This window comes from Ovis aries, chromosome 13 (genome assembly GCF_016772045.2).
Source record: "Ovis aries strain OAR_USU_Benz2616 breed Rambouillet chromosome 13, ARS-UI_Ramb_v3.0, whole genome shotgun sequence".
Classification (NCBI taxonomy): Eukaryota; Metazoa; Chordata; class Mammalia; order Artiodactyla; family Bovidae; genus Ovis; species Ovis aries.
In genome coordinates, this window is record NC_056066.1 from 38,474,584 (window position 1) to 38,501,286 (window position 26,703).

The following is a 26,703-nucleotide window of genomic DNA, read 5'->3' on the forward strand; positions in this document are numbered from 1 at the left end:
GAGGCCGAGCGCGGACGCCGAGCGTGGGAGCCATGGCGCGCGAGGAGGACGGGGACCCCGAGCGCCGGGAGGCGGCGGCGCGGGCCGGCGGCGACGACGACGACGACGACGACGAGGAGGAGGAGGAGGAGGGACTGAGCGACGACGAGGACGGAGATCGGGAGAACCGCGGCGGCCGCCAGGAGGAAGGAGAGGCGGCGGCGGCGGCCGCCGGGCGGGAGCGCAGCGAGGACGCGCCGCCGCCGCACGCGGAGCTGCCTCCCGCCACCAGCCGCGCTGCGGCCGCCGGCGATCGGAGCGGCCGCCGCCCTCCGGGGACCCCGCCGGGGTCGCTGCCCTGCCGCGCGGAGAGGATGCAGTCGCCCGACCTGGAGGAGCGTGAGCGCCGCCGGAGCTGCCGGAGGGACCTTCTTCTGAGCCAGGTCTGCTTCCTGGCCCTGGTGGCGCTGCTGCTCTGGTCGCTGTCGAGCATGCGGGACCACGACGGTGAGTGCTCGCCGCTCGCCCCGAGTGGGCGCTGCGGCTCCGGCGGCGGCGCGGGGCGTCCAGGCCCGGGGACGCCCCCTGCCCCGGGCGGAGGGGCCCGGGAGGCGAGGACCGTGTGCGCGGGCACGGGGCGGGGGTAGGACCGTGGCCGGCACGCTGGGCGCCTGGCTGCCCTGGGAACCGTCACCTGTGCCTCCCGGCTCTGCCCCGCTTCCTGCCACGAGCTGGAGGGACTGAGGGAGGCAGCAGTGGGGACTCTTGCCCTAAACAGGTCCCCCGTGGGCAGTAATGAAGTTGTCCTGGTGAGCTTCTGCCCCTGCGCGCGTGACCACCCGTGCAACTCCTTGGCCTGTGGAGGGAGGGCAGGGAGAGGGCTGGTTGACCCGTGGACACAGTTAGTGCTCCGAACAGAACAGGCAGGATGGACCGCCTGTTTCCTCGGAAGCTCCATCCCCCTCGTTGTAGAACAGGTGCCCGGGAACGAATGATAGGAAAAAAGTGTTGCCCCCCCCGCCCCGCCGCCGCCCCGCCCTGGCTAGATTTTGCGACTGGTTCTGCTCCACTGGCCCCTCGCTGGGACTGGTTCTCCTCCACTGGCCCCTCGCTGGGAACACGGATCCCTTTTGCAGACTTGCAACGCGGGATGAAGCCGTTAGACGGGACCGCCGATGGTCTGTACCTTACTTTCAGGGTGCCCTGCAGTGCGCCCTCGCGGCACACAACTTGTGTCTTATGTTTGCCCTCGGCCTTTCTTGAGCTGAAATAGATCTGCTGAAGAATTTTGCTCAGCACAGTTGTTCACGGGAAAGAGTTTGGACCTTGGGTGTGCAGCTGTCAGAGAAACGGAGGAAAGGCTTGGAAGAATAGCTCGTGTAAAGCAGTTTTCTATCCCGGCTCCCCCAGTCGCACGCTTGGTGGGAAAATAGATACAGAAATACTCGGGAGGGAAAACAATGACAGATACATGCTTTGGTGTTAAGATCCACGGAGCTCCAATACAAGGGATTATGAAGTGCAGAAGGAAGGCATTTGGATAGTGATGCTCAAATATACTTAAGGGTACAAAAGGTTAAAAAAAAGAGACCTTCCCCAACTGATTGTGCTCCTGCCTGGTGGGGAAAGTGGATGGTGGGTCTTGGTTCAGATCTTAGCAGACTTCAGCATATATGGTAATAGGAGAGAGCCTGTCCAGGTCCTCAGTGGAGCCCTGGAGACTCCTGGTTCTCTGCGTTTCTCCCGGATGCTAGACTGTCTGGCCATGGGGACTGACATCGGAAAGTGGACGGTGCCCAGTGAGAGAGGCCAGACCTCTCTCCAAGGGCAGACTCTGACCTGCCAGAAGCAGTTCCTGGCCTTGTCTCAGGAAGAGGGTTTTCATTAACCCCCTTTTCATCATCGCGGCTTAGACAAGTGTAAAGCCAGTCCATACTATTGAAAGGGCCATTTCAACTCAGTTACACACCGCCCATCTTCCTACAGGTCAGGGCTCTCAGGCCATAGACTTCCTACCACTTTCCAGGCTACAAAAGACATTTTTTTCTCAATGGGGAATGTGACCCAGATGGTTAAGTCCATCAGTGGCAGGGAGCTTCCTGGGCCCGGGGAAAGCTGGGATGTTCGGAGGAAGCGGGTGTCAGACACTTTGCAGACTTGAAGCTAGGTGACTAGATGTCATTTGGGGATGGACAGAAGTGTCCCTGCTAGGGACTCAGGTTTGGGTCCAGTATACAGCCCTATCCTCCGTCCTTCCCCTGATTGGTCTCTCTCCTGCCTTTTCACCTCCTCTACACCCCCTCCCATAAATGTGGGGCTTGAGAAGACCCCCACCCCAGCAACTTAAGACAACAGTGACATGTCAGTGGGAGGGGAGCGTGTGCCATTGAGCCCCCTGGATGGCATGCAAGTTGTAATTCTGTCTCAAATCACCTTTTCTTCCACTAGATATTGATAATTTCATTACATGATGCACAGCAAGATTGCTCAAGGCCCAGGTTTTTTGAAATGATTTTTAAGATACTAATTAACATGTGTGAATCTGCAAGTGATTATTTTGCTTAAGGGATTGCCATTCAGCATACCTAACCATCTGAATAGTGACTTTTACTAACTTAGGAGCTTCTCTGCTTGAGGGTCCTTTCAGTATGAATAAAAAGTTTGGAATGTAGCCTTGTTTTGAAGACACTCTGACTTGGAGAGGCCAAGTGATTCACTTACAGTCACACAGCAGTTGAGGAACAGAGGAAGAAATGAACCTGAGGTGACCTGGCTCTTTGATCCCATCTCTGTCCCCCCGTATTTGTGCCACTCTGTAGTGCAGCTTTGTAATATTTATATAACCACATGGGGAGTGGTACCTTCATAATGATCAAAGTGATACTTCTGTTTATTCACCTTGAAAACCATGCAGTGATTAAGTGTAACTTCTCAGAAGCCTGTTTTCTAACACATGTTGATTTTTCTTTTTTTTTCCAATAAAAAGGACAGTTCTTTTGCCCAACCAAAATAGAGGTGTGTGGCAGGTGTATCATATAAATAACATTTCTGATGTATGGAATCGGAGACTCCTTTTAGGAACCCCTAACCAAACTCAGTATAGATTCTCTCCTCAGATAGGACAGGAGCATTGTTAGGCTTAAGTCAGGAAGAATTAACACTGGAGTAAAGGGAAATGTTAATTCTCACAGCAACAAAAGCAGTAATAATGTTAACTGGAATTTGGCATGTTCTCCAGTGCCAGGTCCTGGGCCTAGTACCCTTTCTATGCATTGCCTCATTCAAGTTGTGCACACTCTTTGCAGATGCTTGAGCCTCCAGTGGTCGGTGCAGAAGGAAAGCCCAAGGTGCTCTATTTACTTGTTGCCGGTGAAGATCTCATTTTGATGTTTTCACAGCCAATCTGCTAAGGGCTCCAATTTGCTAAGGTGGATTTTCTTTTACTTTTTTTTTTTCCTTTTTTTTGCAGTCTGAATGGATTACTTTGTATGTGTTGAGTGATTTGAAACTGTTTAATTTTTATTTGGAGTCAGGAACCTGGTCCTCCTTTTCCAAAAGTGGTGTGGACAAAGTCCAGAGGTCCTTTGGAAGGAGTGGTTGAAGACATCCGCTCTCTGAGATTCGTAGGGTGGTGAATGGTGATTAAGGAAAATTATATATACGTATAAACTTGGAGCTACTCTTCGGCTTGGTTACTGTTGCCGCATAAGAGATCACTCCAAAATCATGGTGTGAAATGACTCCTTTATGTTCTTACTCAAGGATTCTTTGTGGCAGTGACTTAGGCAGGGCCTGGTGGGGAGGGCTGGCCTCTGCTCGGCTACGTCGGGGTCTCAGATGGAGACATTCAAGGACTGGGTGACTTGACAGCTGGGCCTAAGTCATCTGGAGGCAGCATCGCTCCCGCGTGAGGTGTTGATGCCAGCTGTTGGCTGGGCCCTCAGCTGGGCTGTCACCCAGGACGTCTACATGTGGCCTCTCCACGTGTCTTTGAGCTTCCCCAGAACATGGCAGCTGGGGTCCAGGAGAACAAGGTGGATGTGCCTGGCCTTCTTATGTGTCAGCCTCAGGTGTTGTGTGTACCACTGCCACTGTTTTCTGTTGGTCAGGGAAGTGACAGATGGCAACCCGCGGTCACAGAGAGGGGACACAGATGGAGCCACTTACTCAACGGAGGAGTGTCAGGACATATAGAAAGGTGGGCATGTGATGGGAGGTGCTGTTGTGGTTGTCTTTGGAAAAAAACAGGATCTAAAGGGATGATGGCTTAGGAGTGATTGTATATATTTCCCAAGATGGTAAAGGCAGATAATGTATACATGTGACATGTACACACATGCACACATACATGTGTGTATATGTGTGTGATTATGTATATATGTGTAGTGTGGTATGTGTGTGTAATGTATATGTATATGTGTGTATGTGTCTGTGTATATGTATTAGTGTGTTTCTGTATGTGCATGAGTATGTATATGTGTGTGTATGTTTATATGAGTATGTGTGTGTGCGTGCATGCTTAATTTGCTTTAATTGTGTCTGACTCTGCAACCTAATGGCCTGTAGCCCCCCAGGCTCCTCTGTCCATGGGATTCTCCAGGCAAGAATACTGGAGTGGGTTGCCATGCCTTCCTCCAGGGAATCTTCCCGATCCAGTGATCAAACGCACGTCTCTTATGTCTCCTGTATTGGCAGGTGGGTTCTTTACCACTAGCACCACCTGGGAAGCCCATGTATATGTAGGTATAGGTGTGAACATCTGTGTGTACATGCATGTATACATGTATGCATTGTGTATATATGGGTGTATGCGTATATGCATGAGTATATATGTGTATGCATATGTATGTATGTGTGTATGGATGTATATATGTGTGCAAATGTGTGTGTGTATCTGTGTGAGTGTGTTTACAATTTCTATTGATAGATCACCCAGTCACGGAAACACCGCTGCTCGTCTTCCTGGTTGGGGGTCCAGAGATGGCATGTGAAGAGTGGCCGCAGTGGGACCTGAGCTGCACATTTCAGTGGCAGAGCTTTGTGGCTTCCCATCCCTTGGAGGGCCCTGATCGTGACCTTTCGGTCCCTCCTGTAGATCCCCAGGGGTGGAGGCTGGCTGGACTCTCATCAGGCGCTTCCCTCTCCCCTGGCCGGGCACCACCGCTCAGGCCTGCCTTCTGCTCCGTAGACCCGACCCCAGACCCATAGCACACGCAGGTCACGTTGTCACCTCTCTACAGTTTACCCTTCACCCTTCACTTCCAGCACCAAGACCTTCCCGGCCAGACTGGATCCCCGGTTTGCTCTCTGAACACACTCTGCCTTCCCTTTGTAGCAGTTCTTGCAGGTGGCAATTATGTATTTCGTTATGACTTGATTATGTATTCGTTATGACATCTCCTTTTCACCAGAGTCTAAGCTCCCAGGAGGTCAGGGACTTTTCTCACCTTTGTCACCCCATCGCCTACCCAGGGTAGATGCTCAAAAGGCATTTGTTCGGTGTGGAGGCTGTTTCAGTGTCTGAGCGACAGTGCCTGTGATGAAACCCAGCGACTACGTCAGAGCCCAGCTTACAGGCACACACTAGTTTTCATGATTTCTAATTCTGCCTTCAACCCAGCAAATTTGATGTTGTTACTGTTTTGCCTGGACTCACCCTGACCTGAGAAAGGTGGGTGCCTCCATCAGAGGCACTTCATTCAGTGGCAGGACGTGAACTGAAGCCGCCCGCATCAGAGCCGCGTAGCCTCGGCCTCAGAGGACGCGAATGGAAAGCAGGAGCCACTCTGTCTTTTCCAGTCGACTGGGGAGTGAAGGAGTAACAGAAGGTTGCTTTCATGAAGCAGTATTTTAGAAAAACATTCCTTTTCAACCTTTTCTATTTTCTGCCTCAACATATATAGATGTGTCTCCTTCCTCCTGGCTTTTCTTAGCTGCTCATCAACCCAGATTTTTCTCAAAGATTTCCTCCCCTTGTGAGACTTGAATCCTTGTGGGATGATTTTTTTTTTTTAAACCCTGGAGGGTTGGCAAAGCCCAAAGAATTGCAAAACCAGCCATTTGCGGAGGATTCCAAGGCCTGGTGGAAGTTGGCTGATAGGATAGGCTTTTGGCAACTCTCTTTTTCCTTCAGAAGATTTCTCTTTCTTGAGCAGAATAGTTTTGGAGGGGGGATAAAAGGACACAGACATTTATCCTGGAGGAACCGGGGTCTGCGAGGGTTCAGAAAATGTCCCTGAAGTCGCAGAGCAAATGGATAGTCCTGCCAGGAAGGGAATTTGAATGTTTCTGGCCTCTTCCAGTGTTCAGTTTCTGTAGAGCTTATTTGGCAATGGTTTTATTTTCTCATTTGCAGTGGTGTTACACATGGTCCCATCTTGTGCGATCTGAGAATTAAGTATTGAGGATTCAGTGGAAGGAGATTTCCTATACATGAAGCGGTGATGGGCACCATTCAGGCAGTTCAAACTATGGAGTTGTGATGTTTCAGATTTGGATGGCATCTCCCAGTCTCCCTCCTGCTGTGAGGTCTCTGTCTGTCTACACCTGTTCTCTCTTCATCCTCATCCCTGAGCTGGGTGATGCTTTTCATTGTTGCAAGTCCTAGGGACTTCACTCACTTCCCTGGTCTTCCCAACCTTGCCCCCACCTCTGTAAATGGTCCTTTATGAAACTCCCTTCAACAGTATCCCTTGAGTGAGATTCTACCTGGATCCGACTGGTGTAAAACACAGGGATGTTCATTCCTTCTTTCTGGAAACATGTGGCAGGCTTTTGCTCATTGCTGCGGTGACAGCAGTGTCTGAGATGGATACTCACGGTATCCTCATGATGCTATGACTTTTGTGGGAATAGACACATTGAACAACTGATTTTCAAGAATTTTGAGAGACAAATGAGAAACAGCATCACGTGGAAGAGGTCTTGGTCTAGGGTGGGAGATGCTGGAACCTGGAAAATAAAGGAGTTAGGTTGGTCAAGAGAGGACAAAAACACAAATGTACAGAAAAATGGGTAAAATAAATGGGAAGGCAGTTCACAAAACAAACAAGCAAGCAAAAACATTTGCAAATGGCCAGTTGACACAAGTAAAAATCTTCAGCCTTGATAGTAACTGGAAAACCTAAATTGTAAGATGACGAGTTACCATTTTATAGTATCAGACCAGCAAAAATGAAAACAAAGTGTTGCCAAAGATGCAGGGGAGACTGCTTCTCTCGTTTGTGGCAAGTGAGGATGTGCCATGGTGCCCAGAATGGGGTGAGACTGCAGCAGACTGATAGGGTGCTAGGCACAGACCTCCTGTGAAGCCTCTGTCTTTTAATGAGATCGATGTGTGGAAAGTGGGGAGGTAGGATGAGAATGGCATTGCAAAGTATTTGAGACGTGGATAGAAATGCAACTTGTCTGGACCCATCTGTGACCACGGAACAGGTTGGCCCTGACCCTGGGAACTCCAGAGTGTAGGGATTAGGTGAGAGTTCAGGGGAACAGGGGAGAGGCCCCTGTCCCTTCTGGAGCATGCCCAAACCCATCCAGGTTGCTAATTTAAATTTATTTCATTTGCTTAGTTGTGGTTGTGCTGCTGCTTTGTCACGGTGCAGGCTTTTCTCTAGTTGCGGCGCTTGGGGGCTACTCTCTCGGTGCAGTGCACAGGCTCTGGGACTCGGGGGCTCAGTAGTTGTGGCGCATGGGCTTAGGTGCTCCATGGCATGTGGGATCTTCCTGGACTGGGGCTGGAACCTGTGTCCCTTGCATTGGCAGGTGAATTCTTTACCACTGAGTCACCAGGGAATCCCCTACAACTTGTGGATTTAAATCCTGAGACCCAGCCAGCATTCTTGCTTGTCAATCACTCTTCTTTGCTGAGAGAGGGTGAACAAATAAAGTAAGCTCATCACTGACCTACTTCCAGGGAATTTCATGTTGCAACTTTGTATTTTCCTTTTCCTTTTCCCCTGTGTGCTTCTGCATTGTTTGGCCTTGGCAGAAGTCATTTTCACATTCGTGACATGCATTGGAATCTGAACTTGGGAAGGACAGGAAGTAACAAGTGGGTTTCTTGAGTAGGATTTTGAGGTTAGAACAAAGGTCATGGGGATGAGCATGGGGGACCAGGAGATGGGGTGCCCTGCTGGACATCAGGGAGTCACTAGCACTAGTCTCTCTATATTCTTCATCAGATTCTTTTCCATTAGAGTTTATTATAAGATAATGAATATAGTTCCCCATGCTAAACAGTAGGTCCCTGTTGTTTATTTTATATGTAAGTATGATAATCCCATACTTCTAATTTATCCTCCCCTTTGGTAACCATAAATTGTTTTTTATGTCTGTGAATCTGTTTCTGTTTTGTAAGTAAGTTCATTTGTTATCACGTTTTTAGATTCCACATTTAAGTGATATCATATGCTCTTTGTCTTTATCTGTCTGACTTATTACAACAATCTCTAGGTCCATGCATGTTGCTGGAAAGGCATGATTTCATTCTTTTCTATGGCTGATTTTCATTCTTTTTTACCCCATTGTGTATATGGACCACATCTTCTTTATCCATCCATCTCTGGATGGACATTAGATTGTTTCCATGCTTGACTACTATTTACTAGTGCTCCTATGAACATTAGAGTGCATGCATCTTTTCAGATCAGAGTTTTCTCCAGATACATGCCCAGGAAGGAGATTGCTGGGTCATATGGTAATTCTATTTTAAGTTACTACTGGTGTCATTTTAATCGGGTTTCCTCAGTGGCTCAGTGGGAAAGACTCTGCCGGAAATGCAGGAGATGCCAGTTCCATCTCTGGGTTGGGAAGATCCCTTGGAGGAGGAAATGGCAACCCACTCCAATATTCTTGCTTAGGAAATCCCATGGACAGAGGAGCCTAGCAGGATATAGTCCATGGGGTCACAAAGAGTCAGACATGACTGAGTGACTGAACACACACACACAGTGTCATTTTTAAGAAAGAACATGAAATGCTCATTTTGGGACATTTTGACTTTGATTACTGGTAGGACACCTAGGTGGATATATAGTGGGTGGTTGAAAGTCAAGATTATGAGTAGCTGCTTCAGATAACGGAGAAGGGAATGACATCCCACTCCAGTACTCTTGCCTGGAAAATCCCATGGGTGGACGAGCCTGGTAGGCTCCAGGCCATGGGGTCGCTAAGAGTCGGGCACGACTGCGCAACTTCACTTTCGCTTTTCACTTTCCTGCGTTGGAGAAGGAACTGGCAACCCACTCCAGTATTCTTGCCTGGAGAATCCCAGAGACAGAGGAGCCTGGTGGGCTGCTGTCTATGGGGTCACACAGTGTCGGACACGACTGAAGCGACTTAGCAGCAGTGGCAGCAGCTTCAGGTAAAGGTCTGTGAGGGTTTGCGTGAGGGTTGGAATTGCACCTTTGCTGAGTTCTGTGCATCTCAGTCTTCTGCGCATGTTGTAATCACCAGGGAACTTTAAACCTTGCATCTGGGTCCTACCGGCTGGGGATTGTGATATAATGCCCTAGGGTGTAGCTTGGGCATTGGGATTTTTCTAAAGAGAGGCAGATGGGTCTACATTGCAGGCAACACTGGGCACCACTGGCTGCAATCAGGTCAGTTTCTTATTGCAACTACCTCAGTGCTCTTGGTGGCTAAGCTGTGAGATACACTGGGCTTAATTTTTCTGTTCTGAACATGACTTAATATTTGGTGGCTTGGTATTCTAAGCCTTCACCATTAACTGAAGCCCAGAGTTTCCTCTGGTTGCCTTCATTTCCTCCTCATGTGCCCAGAGTATGAAAGTGTTAGTTGCCCAGTTATGTCTGACTCTTTACAACCCCATGGACTGTAGCCCGTCAGGCTCCCCTGTCCATGGATTCTCCAGGCAAGCGTACTGGCGTAGGTAGCCATTCCCTTCTCCAGGGGATCTTCCTGTCCCAGGGAGTGAACCTGGGTCTCCTGCATTGCAGGCAGATTCTTTACCATCTGAGCCACCAGGGAAGCCCTCATGTGCAGATATTCTATCCAGCGCTCTTTTGGAAGAAGTCTTTTCCAGATTCTTCTGCCCATTCTAATCTGGACAGGTGGCTTGTTAAATCTACTGCCCAGCTGTTATCTTGACATCTTTCTTCAGCTTCAGCCTCCATGTGTTTTTGTTTTTTTTTTTTCTCCCCTCCAGCTTTCCTTATGTTGAAAGCCCTTTTTCCTGGAACACACATAGGTATCTTTCTTGATTTATTTCTTCATTTTTGGTATGCATTTTTGGAATCCCACACTCACAGGGCCTCCTAAGACAGGGGTGTGGGAATCAAAACAAAGGTTTGAGACGTGGGCTTGACAATATGTTAATTCTGCCCCCACACTTAGAAGATTGTTAGACTGGATCAGGGTTTAGGTTGGAGCATGTTTTCTTTGGAATCTTGTAGGCTTAGCTCTTCCAGCCTCCGGTGTTGCCTCTGAGAAGTTTGATGCTGTCTTAGTTTTTAATTGTTTTAATTGTTTTCTCCCTCTCTAAAAGCATGTGTGCTCACTGCTTTGTTCCTGATGTGCAGTTGTATCACAGTTATATGGCTGTTGCAGATCATGTATTTTCTTGGGTACATTCACCTGGTTCTTTTATCCTGGAAGCTTATGTCCATTAGGTCTGGGAACTTGTCTTGGTCATTTCCTCTACCCTAGCTTCCTTGGGTTCTAAAATCGCTGAGGATGGTGACTGCAGCCATGAAATTAAAAGATGCTCCTTAGAAGGAAAGCTGTGATAAACCTAGACAGTGTATTAAAAAGCAGAGACATCACTTTGCTGACAAAGGTCTGTATAGTCAAAGCTATGGTTTTTCCAGTAGTCACGTATGGGTGTGAGAGTTGGATCATAAAGCAGACTGAGTGCCGAAGAATTGATGCTTCAGATAGTGATGCTGGAGGAGACTCTTGAGAGTCTCTTGGACTGCAAGGAAATCAAACAAGTCAATCCTAAAGGAAATCAGTCCTGAATATTCATTGGAAGGACTGATGCTGAAGGTGAAACTCCAATACTTAGGCCACCTGATGCGAAGAACTGACTCACTGGAAAAGACCCTGATGCTGGGAAAGATTGAAGGCAGGAGGAGAAGGGGACGACAGAGAATGAGATGATTGGATGGCATCACTGACTGTATGGACATGAGTTTAAATAAGCTCCAGGAGTTGGTCATGGTCAGGGAAGCCTGGCGTGACTGAGCGATTGAACAACAACCCTAAGTTATCTGCTTACTCTTTCTGGATTATGTATTATTGGGTGTTTGACTTCCTGCATTGATCTTCTGATTTTCTTATGTCTTCTCTCCTATTTTTTCCTCATCCTTCTGTTCTAATTTCTGTAGGTTTTCTTAACCATACCCTCTAAATCCTTTTTTTTCCCCCTCTAATTCTTATGCCAGGCTTTTTATTTCTGCTGTCATATTTTTACCTTCCAAGAGCTCTTTTTTCCTCTGCAAGTTATTTTTAGTACCATCCTGTTCTGCTTCATCAATACAGTATCATCTCTTATATCCCTAAATGTATTAATAGTAGTCTGTGGTTTTCTTTTCTTTGAATGAACTCTCTTTCTCCAAGTTGCTCTTGTCTGTTTGTTGTTGTTTTCCCTATTAGGTGCTTTCTTCTTATGTCAAGGGATCTGTGGCCTTTGCTCATATATAAGTGAGCCCCATTAACAAGAAGGCTGGGAACCATGCACATGGTGGGGAGGGTCTGCTGATGGTGCCTGTGTAAGGTGACCTGACTGGCTGTGTCCCTGGACAGTGTTCCTAGTTTTAGATCTTTATCAGGGGGCGGTCAGATTCCCCAGAGGAGAGTCCCCTGGTGTCCTGTCCTAAGGACAAAAACCTGGCTATTCCCAGCAGTCCAATGGGGGAGGAGGTGGTGGTTGTGTGTGTAGGGGGGCTGTTCAGCAGAAACACTCCTATACTCAAGGCCAGTTGTGCGAAAGAGCTGGCAATTGATTCTGATACATTGCAGGACCATCCGAAGCTGCCTCGAGTCTCCTCCCTCCTTCTTCTCCTCCCTTCCTGCCTTCCCCCTTTTCTCTCCAGTGTGTGTGCTCGTGGCTCACTCATGTCTGGACTGTAGCCCGTGAGGCTCCTCTGTCCATGGAATTTTCCAGGCAGGAATACTGGAGTGGGTTGTCATCTCCTCCTCCAGAGGATCCTCCCGACCCAGGGATTCAACCTCTGTCTCCGGCATTGGCAGGCGGATTCTTTACCACTAGTGCCAACTGGGAAGCCCCTTTTAACTCCTATGCACGTGAAACTGGTAAGGTTTGTTGTCTTTTAGGAGGGCTGATGGTCGGGGTTGGGAGAAGGCATAGATTTTAACATATCCTTTCTGTTCATTGAAAAATAGTATTGAGATAATTGTAGAGTCACAGGCAGTGGCAAGAAATCATGCTGTTTCTTCTGATGGTAAACTGTTGCAAAACTTGAGTAAAGTATAATTTCATAACCAGAGTAGGGACATTGATGCAGCCTACTAACCTTATTCATTTATATTTTATGTGTACCAACCTAGTCAAAATATTGAACTGATCCAACATCACAAAGATGACTTGTGTTGATCCTCTGTAACCATACATACTCCAGGTACCTTTTTGTACAAAATGAACAGTCACGTTAAGTAACTCCTATCACCTATTCCAAAAATTAAGCTTATGAGAAAATTATATGTCATACAAATATTCTATTCTTGGTGCTATTACACCTGACTTATCCTTAAAAAAGAAAAGAAAATGATAACTTGAAGAATTAAGGGCAATTTTACCACCAGTAATGTTGCTTTACTCCAAAGACTGCTTGTAAGTTGAGGGTCAGGGGGACAAGTGTAAAGAGGTCAGTCTGTCTCAGTGAAGTTAGGGTGGACGTTGGGGGAGGAGGAGGCCTCAATCCCTGCAGGTTGATCACTTTCAGGTACAGTAACCTGAGCTAAGTGCCAGATAAAGGCCATGCATGGCTAGTTAACAGTTTTCTTTGATGAATAATTTTTGTCTGTCATTTGCACAGGATTTCTGAATAAATGCTCCATGAAAATAATTCACTCAAACACTTGCTTCTTTCAGGAAGTTTAGACATGCCTTTGAGACATTGCTTTCACCATTATTCACTACTGTTTATTGACTGCTGGAGAATACTGGAGATGGAGATCGTGGACACCTTAGTATTTTAACATCTGATCTTATGTTTGAGGAAACTGATGTGAAAGAGAATTTAAACTGGAGCCAGAATCCTGGTTTTCTGACTTATTGCTTAGTAAATACTGAAGACAAAAATAGCAGAAAGTTTAGATTAGAAGTATATTTGATACATAGGGGCTGGGTAAAATGATTTCAAATTCTGAAATGCTTCTGAAGTGCTGATATCTTGCTGGGAATTATACGTCCTGTGGTGTGGTCATTAAATGGGGAAAATTAGGGATTTTTAGAGTGAGTTACTTCCTGTAGCATATCGATTTGTTTATTCAGAAATCTTGGTCCATGGAACAGTTTTAGCTTGCTTTAGGAGAAGGGTAAAATTTTGGCTTACCTTGGCTTACCCTTTACCTGGGTAGTCACTTCATATAGCCATGAGAATGACTGGTCATTTTGAAAATTACTATCCATTAATTTTTCTTGTTAGGGGTCTTTGAGTTTATAAGATTTCAACTATTTTCACCCCTCATGTTGTAATTCTAGTCTGAGCATGACTTCCGAAGTTTTGTAGGATCTTAATAACCCCAGCCTTGAAAGTTAATGACCTTCTGCATTTTTTTATGGTTTGCTCATTTGACATCACAAGTGTTTGTTGGGATACATACAGAAAGAAAACTTACTGAACCTACTTTTGATAAATCTGGGCATGAGGACAGGTTGGTTTCAGTATTTTCCAGGGTTGCGATGTTGATATGTTTCCTCCCATACGTATTATAAAATTGCTGTAATACTATGTATAAGGTCTTGAATCCTGCTTTTAAAATTAAAAGCAACTAATGCACAGTGGAACTGACTGATGGTCAGGATATAGAACAGAACTGTCACCCCTCAAAATCCCCCTTAAACCATCCACTTGTTATCACACTGGACCCACCCCAACCCCCTGTACTCTGCCACCGTACTTTTGTCCTTTATGAATGTCATACAGATGGAATTCTACAGTATGTAATCTTTTGACACTAGAATCTTCCTTTGTTGAGAATTTTTATCAGAAGTGGATATTGAAGTTCATCACATGATTTACCTACATTAAATGATTTAATCCCATGGTTTTTCTTTAGACAGTTAATGTGGTGGATTGCATGGATTGATTTTTGAATATAGAATCAGCCTTGCATACCACAGATAAGCCCTACTTGACGAGGATGTTTTTTTCATGGTGTATTTTTCTGGATTTGAATTGATCATATTTTCTTGAGGACTTTTATATCTATGATCACCCAGGATACCTGCCCTAGGTTTCTTTTCTAGTATTATCTTTGTCTGGTTTTGTTGGGTACACAGAATGAAACAGGAGGTATTTCCTTCTGTTTTCTGGAAGAGATTGTATAGTGTTGGTGCAGTCTGCTTTTAAACTTGTTATAAACATTTCTCCATGGCATGAAACCTAAAAATTAATTTTAATGTCTGCATAATAATATTATTAAAATCACAATATTTCTTAGTATTATGTGACGTTATTATATATTTACAATATGTAAATATATATGGGGGCTTCCCATATACATTTGCGGGTGATAAAGAATCTGCCTGCAGTGCAGGAGTTGCAGGAGATGCAGGTTTGATCCCTGGTCAGGAAGATCCCTTGAAGGAGGGATGGCAACCCACTCCAGTATTCTTGGCTGGAGAATCCCATGGACAGAGGAACCTGGAGGACTTCTTTCCATAGGGTCGCAGAGTCGGACACAACTGGAGTGACTTAGCATGCACAAGAACACAAACACATATATATAATACTTCTTACATGTTAAGTGAAATATATTGAACACTTGGCATGTTTGGGGCACTGTTCTAAGAGCTTTCCCTGTACCAATGGAATAGGTGCAATTAGTTTAAGTCAGTTGCTCGAGCTCACAAAGTTTCTATGTGGCCAAGTAGGCTGTGGGCATTGTATCCTCTGATGATGCCAGAATTTGTTTATTTGGGCCTCCATTTGAGATAGTGAGGTATTTTGCATGTCTTCACTGTGATGATTGTTCTTATGCCGAGGTCTTTGATGGCCTCTTTAGGCTGGATCCCTGGAAATACTGTTTCACTGTCAGAGTGTGGGCCCGCTGTAAAGGCTACTACACACCGCTGTCTGACTTTCCAGGAATCTGAATGAATTAGAAATGCTAACAGCACTGTTTGGGAGTGCTCAATTCAGTGTTCTCTGCCAAAATTGAGGATTGTGATAATTTTACATATTTTAAATTCAATTTGATGGCAGACAGACAGTATCTCATGGCTTTAGTTTGCCTTCCTTCTTTGCTAGTAAAACTGAATTGTTTTTTATTTTAAGAAATTGGTTGCTAACAAGAGTGAAATGTATTTTGAACCCAATAGAACAAAACAAAATTAAAACCTGCCATCATTTAAAAGCAAAGAAGAAAGACTCAAAAATAATTTGAAGAAATTCCTCAGGTGACCAGTTACTAATACCAACTGCTAGAGATACTCATTTTCAAACAGTTAATTATTGTCATCAGATAGATGTTAAACAAATTGAATCTAACTTTTTAAAATTTAAAATGTTTGCTTCTATATTTCTCTGCTTGATATATTTATCAGTATTAATACATAGATAACCTGAGTTTTATATCTTTATCATGCTTAAGGCTTATATTCATAATTTTCTCATTGAATAAATTAAGTGGCTCCTGCATATTTCAGTATTTTATAATTATACCCACTCCAGTACTCTTGCTTGGAAAATCCCAAGGGCGGAAGAGCCTGGTAGGCTGCAGTCCATGGGGTCGCGAAGAGTCAGACACGACTGAGTGACTTCACTTTCCCTTTTCACTTTCATACATTGGAAAAGGAAATGGCAACCCACTCCACTGTTCTTGCCTGGAGAATCCCAGGGACGGCGGAGCCTGGTGGGCTGCCGTCTATGGGGTCGCACAGTCAGACATGACTGAAGCGACTTAGCAGCAGCAGCAACATGAAAATGTTTTATTCTCTAATTATTTTTAAAGATTCTTATTGATCATTTGTATTTTTTTGCTTGTGAGAAAAATTTGTTCATGTCAGTTCTCCTTTTTTTTTTCCCCCAATGGGATAATAGTGTTTTTCTCAGTGGTCTGTAAGAATTCTTTATATATGCTGTGTATAAATCTTTTATCTTGTTTTGGAAGTTTTGCCTGGATTTTTGGCATACAGAAAAAAAAAATATTTATCTAGTCAGAATTCTCTTTTCCCTTTTATTTTTTTTCATTGTTTATTCTCAGATCCAGGATCTCAGTTATATATTTATATCATGTAATCCTTTGGTCTCCCCCCCATTTTTATGGTTTAATGTTTTAAAAAATTAACCCTTTACTTCATTTGAAATTTGTCTTAGCAGGAGATGAGCATTTAAACAGATTAACAGGTTTCACGCAGTCAACTTGTTTATTGGCTAATATTTCCTTTATCCTCACATTTGTAGGGTCACCTGTATTCCATGGTTATTCCCTTATATACCAGAAGCTGTTCTTGTGATATCTACTTAGTTCTATTTTCCCATTAATTAATCATTGTAGTTTGTTCACATGTGAATTATCTGATGGGACAAAACTCCTCACCTCTTGTTTTGGGGGAAAAATCATTTGCTAGTATTCATTTATCCTTCTGGTGAACTTTAGAATCTCTGTTAAATTTTGTCCAAATGCCTGTAGGTTTTGACAAATTTATAAAAAAGAATTGTGAAAATGCAACATTTTACAGCATTGATTCATCTCATAGTGTGCTTCTTAATCAAGGCTTTACAAAATCTGTCAAGATTCATGATTATTTTCCTATATTTTTCTTACATTTATTTGTGAAAGTTCTTTTGTTATTATTTATTGTTGCTATTGTTTTGTTTATATATATATTTTTGAAATGTCTTTTCTTTATAATTTCTTAATTTTATGCATAAATGTTAAGCTATGTAAATAATAATAAAAACAATAATTTGCTACTATAGAGGATTTTTAAGATTCATTCTAATTTCATCCACCTCATTAGAACTGATTCAAATGAATTCTTTTTAACGGCTGAGTAATACTCCATTGTGTATATGTACCACAGCTTTCTTATCCATTCATCTGCTGATGGACATCTAGGTTGCTTCCATGTCCTGGCTATTATAAACAGTGCTGTGATGAACATTGGGGTACACGTGTTTCTTTCAATTCTGGTTTCCTCGGTGTGTATGCCCAGCAGTGGGATTGCTGGGTCATAAGGCAGTTCTATTTCCAGTTTTTTAAGGAATCTCCACACTGTTCTCCAGAGTGGCTGTACTAGTTTGCATTCCCACCAACAGTGTAAGAGGGTTCCGTTTTCTCCATACCCTCTCCAGCATTTATTGCTTGTAGACTTTTGGATCACAGCCATTCTGACTGACATGAAATGGTACCTCATGGAACCTATTATAGAGAGTGAAGTAATACAGAAAGAAAAACACCAGTACAGTATACTAACGCATATATATGGAATTTAGAAAGATGGTAACGATAACCCTGTATGTGACACAGCAAAAGAGACACAGATGTATAGAACAGTCTTTTGGACTCTGTGGGAGAGGGAGAGGGTGGGATGATTTGGGAGAATGGCACTGAAACATGTATAATATACATGAAACGAATCGCTAGTCCAGTTTCAATGCATGATACTGGGTGCTTGGGGCTGGTGCACTGAGACGACCCAGAGGGATGGTATGGGGAGGGAGGAGGGAGGGGGTTCAGGATGGGGAACACTTGTATACCTGTGGCGGATTCATGTTGATGTATGGCAAAACCAACACAATATTGTAAAATAATTAGCCTCCAATTAAAATAAATAAATTTATATTTTTTAAAAAAGATTCATTCCATATTCAAATAGTTTTTTAGTGTCAGTTGTCAGTTAATCTAGTTATTTTTCATTATGCAATGGAACTTTCTTTTTATTTCTAGTTTTCAGACTGCAGATGGTGACTGCAGCCATGAAATTAAAAGACGCTTACTCCTTGGATGGAAAGTTATGACCAACCTAGATAGCATATTGAAAAGCAGAGATATTACTTTGCCAACAAAGGTCCATCTAGTCTAAGCTATGGTTTTTCCAGTAGTCATGTATGGATATAAGGGTTGGACTGTGAAGAAAGCTGAGCACCAAAGAATTGATGCTTTTGAACTGTGGTGTTGGAGAAGACTCTTGAGAGTCCCTTGGACTGCAAGGAGATCCAACCAGTCCATTCTGAAGGAGATCAGCCCTGAGATTTCTTTGGAAGGAATGATGCTAAAGCTGAAACTCCAGTACTTTGGCCACCTCATGCGAAGAGTTGACTCATTGGAAGACTCTGATGCTGGGAGGGATTGAGGGCAGGAGGAGAAGGGGACGACCGAGGATGAGATGGCTGGATGGCATCACTGACTCGATGGACGAGAGTCTGAGTGAACTCTGGGAGATGGTGATGGACAGGGAGGCCTGGCGTGCTGCAATTCATGGGGTCGCAAAGAGTCGGACACGACTGAGTGACTGAACTGAACTGAAGAGTTTTTTTTAAAAGCAGCCGTGAATGTTGTTTGCAATCAAATGCCTTGTTAACATTTATTGACGTGTTTAATGTAGATCAGTCCTGGGTGTTCATTGGAAAGACTGATGCTGAAGCTGAAACTCCAATACTTTGGCCACCTCATGCAAAGAGATGACTCACTGGGAAAGACCCTGATGCTGGGAGGGATTGGGGGCAGGAGAAGGGGATGACAGAGGATGAGATGGCTGGATGGCATCACCGACTCGATGGACATGAGTTTGGTAAACTCTGGGAGTTGGTGATGGACAGGGAGGCCTGGCGTGCTGCAATTCATGGTGTCGCAGAGTCAGACACAACCGAGCGACTGAACTGAACTGAAGTAAATCTTAGGTAGCTATATTTTTTCTTTTAAAATGATATTAGATTTGATTGGTTCATATTTTATACAGGAATTTTTCTTTTTGTATTCATGATATAGTGACATACAATTTCTTTGCCAGGATTTGGTGTTATCACTACACTTGCTTTACAAAGCAAATTGATGATTCTCATGTTTTTCTACATTCTACAATATTTTATGAAGCATGTTACTCTGCAACTTTAGAATTTGAAAGAACACTTTGTAGCACTGCCTGGCCTAGAGTTTCTTGAGGGTAATTTTGGACAAACTTTTCAATTTCTTCCGTTGCTGCTTTTCTTGTGTAGGTAATTTGTTTTTCCAGAAAAGCACTGGTCTCTTTAAGGTTTTATAAATGAACAAAATTATGCATTGCATTTTAACTTGTTCTGTAATGCTGATTATGTAACATTTTCTCATTTCTGACTTACGTGTTTTTCTTTCTTTTCTCCTTGGTCAAATCTGACTGTATTTAGTTTATTTTATCATTGTTGGATGACCCATCTCATGTGTATCTTTGCACTTTTGCTTTTTCTCCTATTTTATGAGTCCTTGATTATGGCTTTAATAGTTCTTTAAAATCTTGTTAATTCTTTTGGTTTCTTTTCTAATTTCTTGACTTACATGCTTTATTTATATGTTTTTATTCTTTGTTGCTAACAATGCATTTGGGGCTTCCCAGGTGGTGCTAGGGGTTAAGAACCCACTTGCCAGTGTAGAACACGTAAGAGACGTGGGTTTGATCCCTGGGTCAAGAAGATCCCCTGGAGGAGGGCATGGCAACCCACTCCAGAGTTCTTGTCTGGAAATCCCTATGGACAGAGGAGCCTGGTAGGTACAGTCCATAGGGTTCCAGAGACAAACACGGCTGAGCCATTTAGCACAGCACAATGACGCATTTGTCTCTGAGAGCAGCTTTAAATTCACCTTAAAAGTATTAAAATGTCATGCGGCATTTTCAGATAGCCTTGTAGTTTCATTTTTTTCTTTGCAATTAGTTATTTAGGGAAGCGATGTTTAATTTCTAAGTTGTCAGGGTGCTTATATGTGCATATTTCTGATTTTCTTACATTTTGTCCAGAGGGTAGGACCTTTGATTGGAATGTGACCCTCTGCTACTTGGTAGTTTGAATATTTAGATGGATCTTTATTCATATAATTTCGATCAGTTGATAGGTCTTCCCAGGTGCAGGAAAACCTGCAACCCTAGTTCCTATCCTCCCCGTGGTTCTTTCTCTCTGTCCTTTCTTCTCTTGTTCTCCAAGAGGCAATATACCCTCATCCGTACCCCATTCGCTGGTTGACTTGTATTTCCAGAAATTTAGGGTCTCAGTGGTTGGGTATAGAAAGACATATTCATGGGGTGGGGGGGGCCCATTGCAAGTGGTTTCTTTCAGCAACTTGTTCCTGGGAGAGGGTTCCCATCTGGTGGTCTGCCTTCACATCCCATTCTGGGGTTTCAGGGGCTCATCCACACTCAGCATCTTTTATATCGTCCTGGGTTTTTGTTTTTTCTTTTTCAGTGAGACCTCAGGAAAGGGTGAATCACATGATGTGCTAATTACCATAATATCCCAGAATGCCTGTTCAGATTTTAGCTTAAAATTTCTAGTTTGTTGCAATGAAGTTATCATGGATAAAGGGATTTGGCATCAGGTAGGTTGATCTCATATTTACCACCTGGCCATTGTGTTTTCTAGGTTCACACCTCTGTCACATATGTTACCTCCCTTAATTATTTCCACAAAACTATGGATTAGGTACCAATATCCTCGTTTGAGTTACAGTGACATGTTCAAAGTCTAACATGTAGGCAGGGGTCGTTTCCATTGTGTTAAACATCCCTGAAGGGCTTCTCTGGGGGCTCAGTGGTAAAGAACCTGCTTGCCAATGCAGGAGATGGGGGTTCGATCCCTGGGTAAGGAAGATCCCCTGGAGAAGGAAATGGCAACCCACTCCAATATTCTTGCCTGGGAAATCCCATGGACAGAGGACCCTGGTGGGCTATAGTTCATGGGGTCGCAAAGAGTCAGGTGGGACTTAGTGACTGAACAACAACAACAAACATCTCTGAAGAAAGATGTTGTTGAAGACTTCCTGTTGGGGATTTCAACCATAAGCTGCCCCAGTGTGGTGTGCAGTAAAACTCCCCCTTCCTCTCAAAGACGTCCATGACCAACAGCTAACGCCAAAAAACTGTTCAAACATAGCATGAATTTCAAAACATTTTCAATGGTAGCAAATGATTATTTGTATTATTATTTGCATAGCCGAACATTTAAGAATAAAGTATAAAGAATAAAATTTAAAAACTGTCAAGTATTTCAAACTCCGGAGCCCATGAATGTATTCCATTCTGTGGGGGTGGGGTGGTGGAGGTGGGGGGATTAAGGTGGCAGGTGGTGTTCGGGTTTTTAATCAGCTGACCTTGAGCTGGGAGATGATCCTGAGTTATCCAGGTGGGCCCACTAATCATCACAAGGGTCCTAACCCATGAAAGGGGGAGGCAGAGGTCAGGGAAGGTGATACTGTTCCTGGCTTGAGGATGGAAGGGGGCGAGGAGCCAAGGACAGTGGGTTGCCTAGGATCTGGGAAAGGCAGATGAGGGCTTCTCTCCTGTAGCCTCCGGATGGAGCCTGTCCCCGCCGGCACTTTGAATTTAGCCCATGAGACTCCTCTTGGACTTCTGACCCCTAGAAATGCAAGCTTTTGGTCTCTCTCAAGCCACTAAGCTTGTGGGAATTTATTGCTGCAGCAATAGGAAACTAATGCACTCAGCATATCAATATTGGCCATGGCCTGACTTTCTGGAAAGCGAACAGGGAGTGCGAGAGTGGTCGACTCTGCATACACCTCACACTGGCATTTACCTGAGCAGGTGCTGGTCCTCATTGGATATGCTGTGTAGGTGTTTTCTCGTTGTGTTGCTGCCCCCTCCTGTACTGGGAATGTCCAATTCCTGGGAGCAGGAAGAGCCTGGGATGGAGGAGAAGCTCAGTAGTTATTTGTTGGATTATTTCTTTTAGGTCTAATGACATTGTACCAACTAAATGAAACCTGCTTTGCATCCCAGATGAAATAAGGCCTGCCATATAAGTAATAAAAATAAACATAAATGAAAATAAAATAAAAAGTAAATAAAAAGAAAAAAGAAATTGAATTAAAGCTGTGGTGGTGGCGCTGGTAGTGGTTTAGTTGCTCAATCACGTCTGACTCTTGCGACTTCTGCCAGTCTCCTCTGTCCATGGGATTTCCCAGGCAACAATACTGGAGTGGGTTGCCATTTCCTTCTCTAGGGTGAGTTAAAATTATCCAAGATCAAATGTTAATTTCCAGTGCTCCTTCTAGTATTTGCTCATATGCATAAACATTTTTATATATTTAGTAAATATTCCTCAGGTACTGAATGGTCCTCCCATAAAAGATAGGTGGTCATCGTAAAATAAATACAGTGCTTTATGTTGGGGTTTTGACTTATAGATATGTTTTGTGTTGCATTTTGGGGACTTAACATATTTTAAATAAAGAGAACCATCAGTGTTTTATAATTACCATTTCACGGGCCAGTTCACATTCCACTGAGTATGTAGGATAAGCCTATAGGATATATTAAATATGCATGTATATAATTAATTATTGTTGGTTACTGAAAATATCTTAGGTTATTTAAAATATTTGATTACTATTAATGAAACACCATTGTGCATGAGTCTGTTACAATCTCTAGTTTTACTGTGGTTTTAATCATCTGGTGGGTTCTGGGCTAACTGGTAGACCTGCAGACAATTCATGCGGAGTTACAGGACTTCCACGTGTTTCTGTGTAGAGCTCTATCCACCAGGGTCCCTGTCTTAGAGTGTTTTGAAAAGCTCTTGAATTTTTGTTTAATTTATTCATAAGGCATTCTCTGCCTGGCATCAAGTGTCCCCACCTATGTCCACCTCAGATTGTCCTTCTACTGAAAATTGTTCCTCATCAGAAACCCTGAGAACTGCTACAGGAACTGGAGGCAAAAGCAGAGAGTTCACGGGACAGTGATAGCAAAGAAGAAACACCCACTTGGAAAACATGTCAAGAGGGTCATGAGTATCAGACAAAGTCATCGCCTGAAAACATGTTACACGATGACCTTCACTTTTTAAAATAGACATTTTGTTTTTCTTATCTTCCCTTCTTGACAGTTGCTTTGGTTTTCCTACACGCTGAGTGCTTCTCTGATAACAAAAGAAGAAGGAAAAACAAAATTTTATCCATTGACTCAATTTCGCAAGAGTGGTAAATGGTCTGGGGTTGGGGGAGGGGATCTCCCCAGGCTCCCTCTGGTCCGCCAAGCCAGCAGCGTGTGCAGAATTGCAAACAACAGCTCTAAGCCTGGGAGGAGAAGGATGTCCCCTTGGAGGCAGATCTGGACAGTTGTTTTGCCTAAGATGGCCAGAACAACATCATCTTTCAATTTTGAGCCAAGAAAGCCATAAATGGACACATCTTGTCCAGCCTGGGAAGGGATTCTCCTGAGGGCTTCTGGGGTCCCATAGTGTCCCTTGATGACTCTTTCACGTTGATGTTTGTGCTATAAATGTTTTTGAGTGCTTCGAGAGGTGGAGTGAGAAGGAAAGGAAGAGGCAGGGGAGGTGAGAGGTGTGCCTGCCTGGGAGCACTCCTCAGACAAACGTTCTGAGTGTCAGCGCCGATTGAAGGTTTATTTTAGGAGACACCAGGAATGAAATCTTTTATGTTGATATTGTGCAGGACTCATCTGTCCCATTCCACCATGAAGGACAGTAAAAGTTCACAATCCTCCTGCATCTTTATAGTTTCTGCTGTGAAAACGTCAATGGATAAGAAAGTTGGCTCTTCTTGTTTATAACAGGCGTGCTGAGCAGTGAGTCTGGAAACATGGGCTCTGGTTCCACTCCTGTAACTATGACTCACCTTTGTTCTCTGTTTCCTCATCTGTAAAATGGGAGCATGTATGCCAAACTGTGAATTTGTCCATGTAAATTGTCTTTACACGGGTAACACTAAAACTCTCCAATTCTATCATAAATTTTATTTAAATTTTTATTTATTTATTTATTTTTTACATAAGCCAATAGGAAGTTTATTTATTTATTTATTTTTAGTGTTTTATTTTTTAAATTTTAAAATCTTTAATTCTTACATGTGTTCCCAAACATGAACCCCCTCCCACCTCCCTCCCCATAACATCTCTCTGGGTCATCCCCATGCACCAGCCCCAAGCATGCTGTATCCTGCGTCAGACATAGACTGGCGATTCAATTCTTACATGATAGTATACATGTTAGAATGCCATTCTCCCAATCACTACCCTCCTGGGAAATACTGGAAATATGCTTCCTTCAAAGGCTCATTTACAGTTGCACATACGTAGGTTTGCTGCTGAGCCAGCCCCGAATCATTAGTCATTTTTATTTCATGAGAATTACTCTTACAAATGTGCTTCCCCTTTGGTTTCACAGAGCCATCGAGATTGCGCAGCTCGATACATTTCTTCTGCATGTCATAAATTTTTGCTCCTAGAAGCTGGCGACGTTCAAAGCCAGATCCTTGGATCAGTAGCATCTGTATCACCTAGCCATCCCTGTGAGCTTGTTGGACGTGCCAGGTCAGAGGCTCAACCCCAGCCTGCCAAATTGGAATCTTTGGGGATGGGAGCCAGGAAACTTGGTTCCAACAAGATCTCCTACTGCGTGTGAAGGGAGTTTGAGAAGCACTGCCACAAACCATGGAGCAGACAGACAATGGGGTTTCTCCCTCTGCACAGGAACAGACCTCAAGCATACAGTTTGCGCCTTGAATGACTGTACTTCTGACAGGTCAAGATAGAGACCTTTCTTGTTCCTGAAGCTCTGCTGCTCTGTCAAGGGCCTGAGGCTGTTGGGAGGGAAATGCAGACTTCCTTGGGGTGGAAGGGAAGTTGGGCTTCCTTTCCTTATGGGATGGCCTCCTGCCACCCCAGGGTAATATTTCATTTTCACTAAGATCTCTGTCTTCATCCTCAAGTATGAACATTGCTAAAAATAAAACTCATGGACTTCCCTCCTCCACCAGGATCCCTTCCGGCTTGGGTACCCAAGTGTGATACCTGGGCACCCCAGGTTCCAGTGTCTTCACTACACCTTCTGAGCTGGAGTTCTACATCTTCTTCCTTCAGTTCCTCCCTCATCTTTGCTCTCCATCCCCTTTCAGGTCCAGGTTCTTGCCACCTCGTACCTGCCCTTCTGGCCCCTCGCCTCTCTGGCCCCTTGTCCTCTGCCCTCCCTCACCATTGCCCCTTCCAGCACAGGGCACTGAGTCAAGCTTCCTGAAGCCCTGAGGGGCTGGTGACAGATGCATCCCCTGATGAATGTCTGTTTGTGTTTTCTGACTCCTCACTCCTTCCGGAGGGGGGCAGGTCTTAGCTCAGGTTGCTGCAGCACATATGCTTTGGAAAAAGGGGTGGGCATCATTGAAACAGCATTTACTTCTTGTGGTTCTGGAGGCTGGGAAGTCCAAGGTCAAGGCAGTGGCAGATTCTGTATATGATGAAGGCCTTCTTCCTGGTACATGGATGGCTGACTTCTCTCCATGTCTCTGTGTGGTAGAAGGGGTGAGGGAGCTCCATGGGGTCTCTTTTATTTTTTTATTTAAATTTATTTTTAATTGGAGGATAATTGCTTTACAATATTGTGTTGGTTTATCCATATGTCAACATGAATCAGCTATAGGTATGTGATGTCCCTTCCCTCTTGAGCCTCCCTCCCACCTCCCACCTCATCCCACCCTCTAAGTTGTCATGTAGCACTAGATTTGAGCTCCCTGTCATATAGCAAATTTTCACTGGCTACCTAGTTTTACATACAGTTTTGTTGTTGTTTTTCAGTCACTCAGTCATGTCCAGCTCTTTGCGACCCCATGTATTGAGCATGCCAGGCTTCTCTGCCCTTCACCATGTCCTGGAGTTTGCTCAAATTCATGTCCATTGAGTTGATGATGCCGTCCAACCATCTCATCCTCTGTCGCCCTCTTCTCCTCCTGATGTCAATCTTTCCCAGCATCAGGGTCTTTTCCAATGAGTCGGCTCTTCTCGATAGGTGGCCAAAGCATTGGAGCTTCAGCATTAGTCCTTCTAATGAAGATTCAGGGTTGATTTCCTTTAGGATGGACTGGTTTGATATCCTTGCAGTCCAAGGGACTCAGAGTCTTCTCCAATACCACAGTTCAAAAGCATCAGTTCTTTGACGCTCAGCCTTCTTTCTGGTTCAACTGCCACATCCATACTTGACTGCAAGTAAAATCATAGCTTTGACTAGATGAACCTTTGTCAGCAAAGTGATGTCTCTGCTTTTTAATATGCTATATAGGTTTGTCATAGCTTTTCTTTCAAGGAGCAAGCATCTTTTAATTTCATGGCTGCAGTCAACATCCACAGTGATTTTGGAGCCCAAGAAAATAAAATCTGTCACTGCTTCCACTTCTGTGGGCCATGATGTGGTGTAAAAAGAGGGGCTACAACTTTTTAATATGCTGTCTAGTTTTTTCAAAGCTTTCCTCCCAAGGAGCAAGTGTCAGCTTAGGAAATGAGGTGTCTACTGTGATTTGGGAGACTGTTATAACTTTGAAGTGGGGTGTATGGTGTTGATAGTGAGTGATGTGAGTTAA

General features: G+C 44.2%; 1 protein-coding gene across 2 annotated transcripts in view; it reads left to right on the plus strand.

Moving 5' to 3' along the window:
• Positions 1-26,703, plus strand: part of SLC24A3 (solute carrier family 24 member 3) — a 425,544-nt gene continuing 398,841 nt past the window's right edge. Inside the window, exon 1 of one of the 2 annotated variants that reach the window (XM_027976756.2) lies at positions 1-486. In XM_027976756.2, coding sequence (XP_027832557.2) covers positions 33-486 — 454 coding nt within the window. In that variant the 5' untranslated portion in view covers positions 1-32. Of the gene's footprint in view, positions 487-11,422; positions 12,256-26,703 lie in introns of those variants that run through there. The other variant, XM_042229627.1, reaches the window with a different exon arrangement.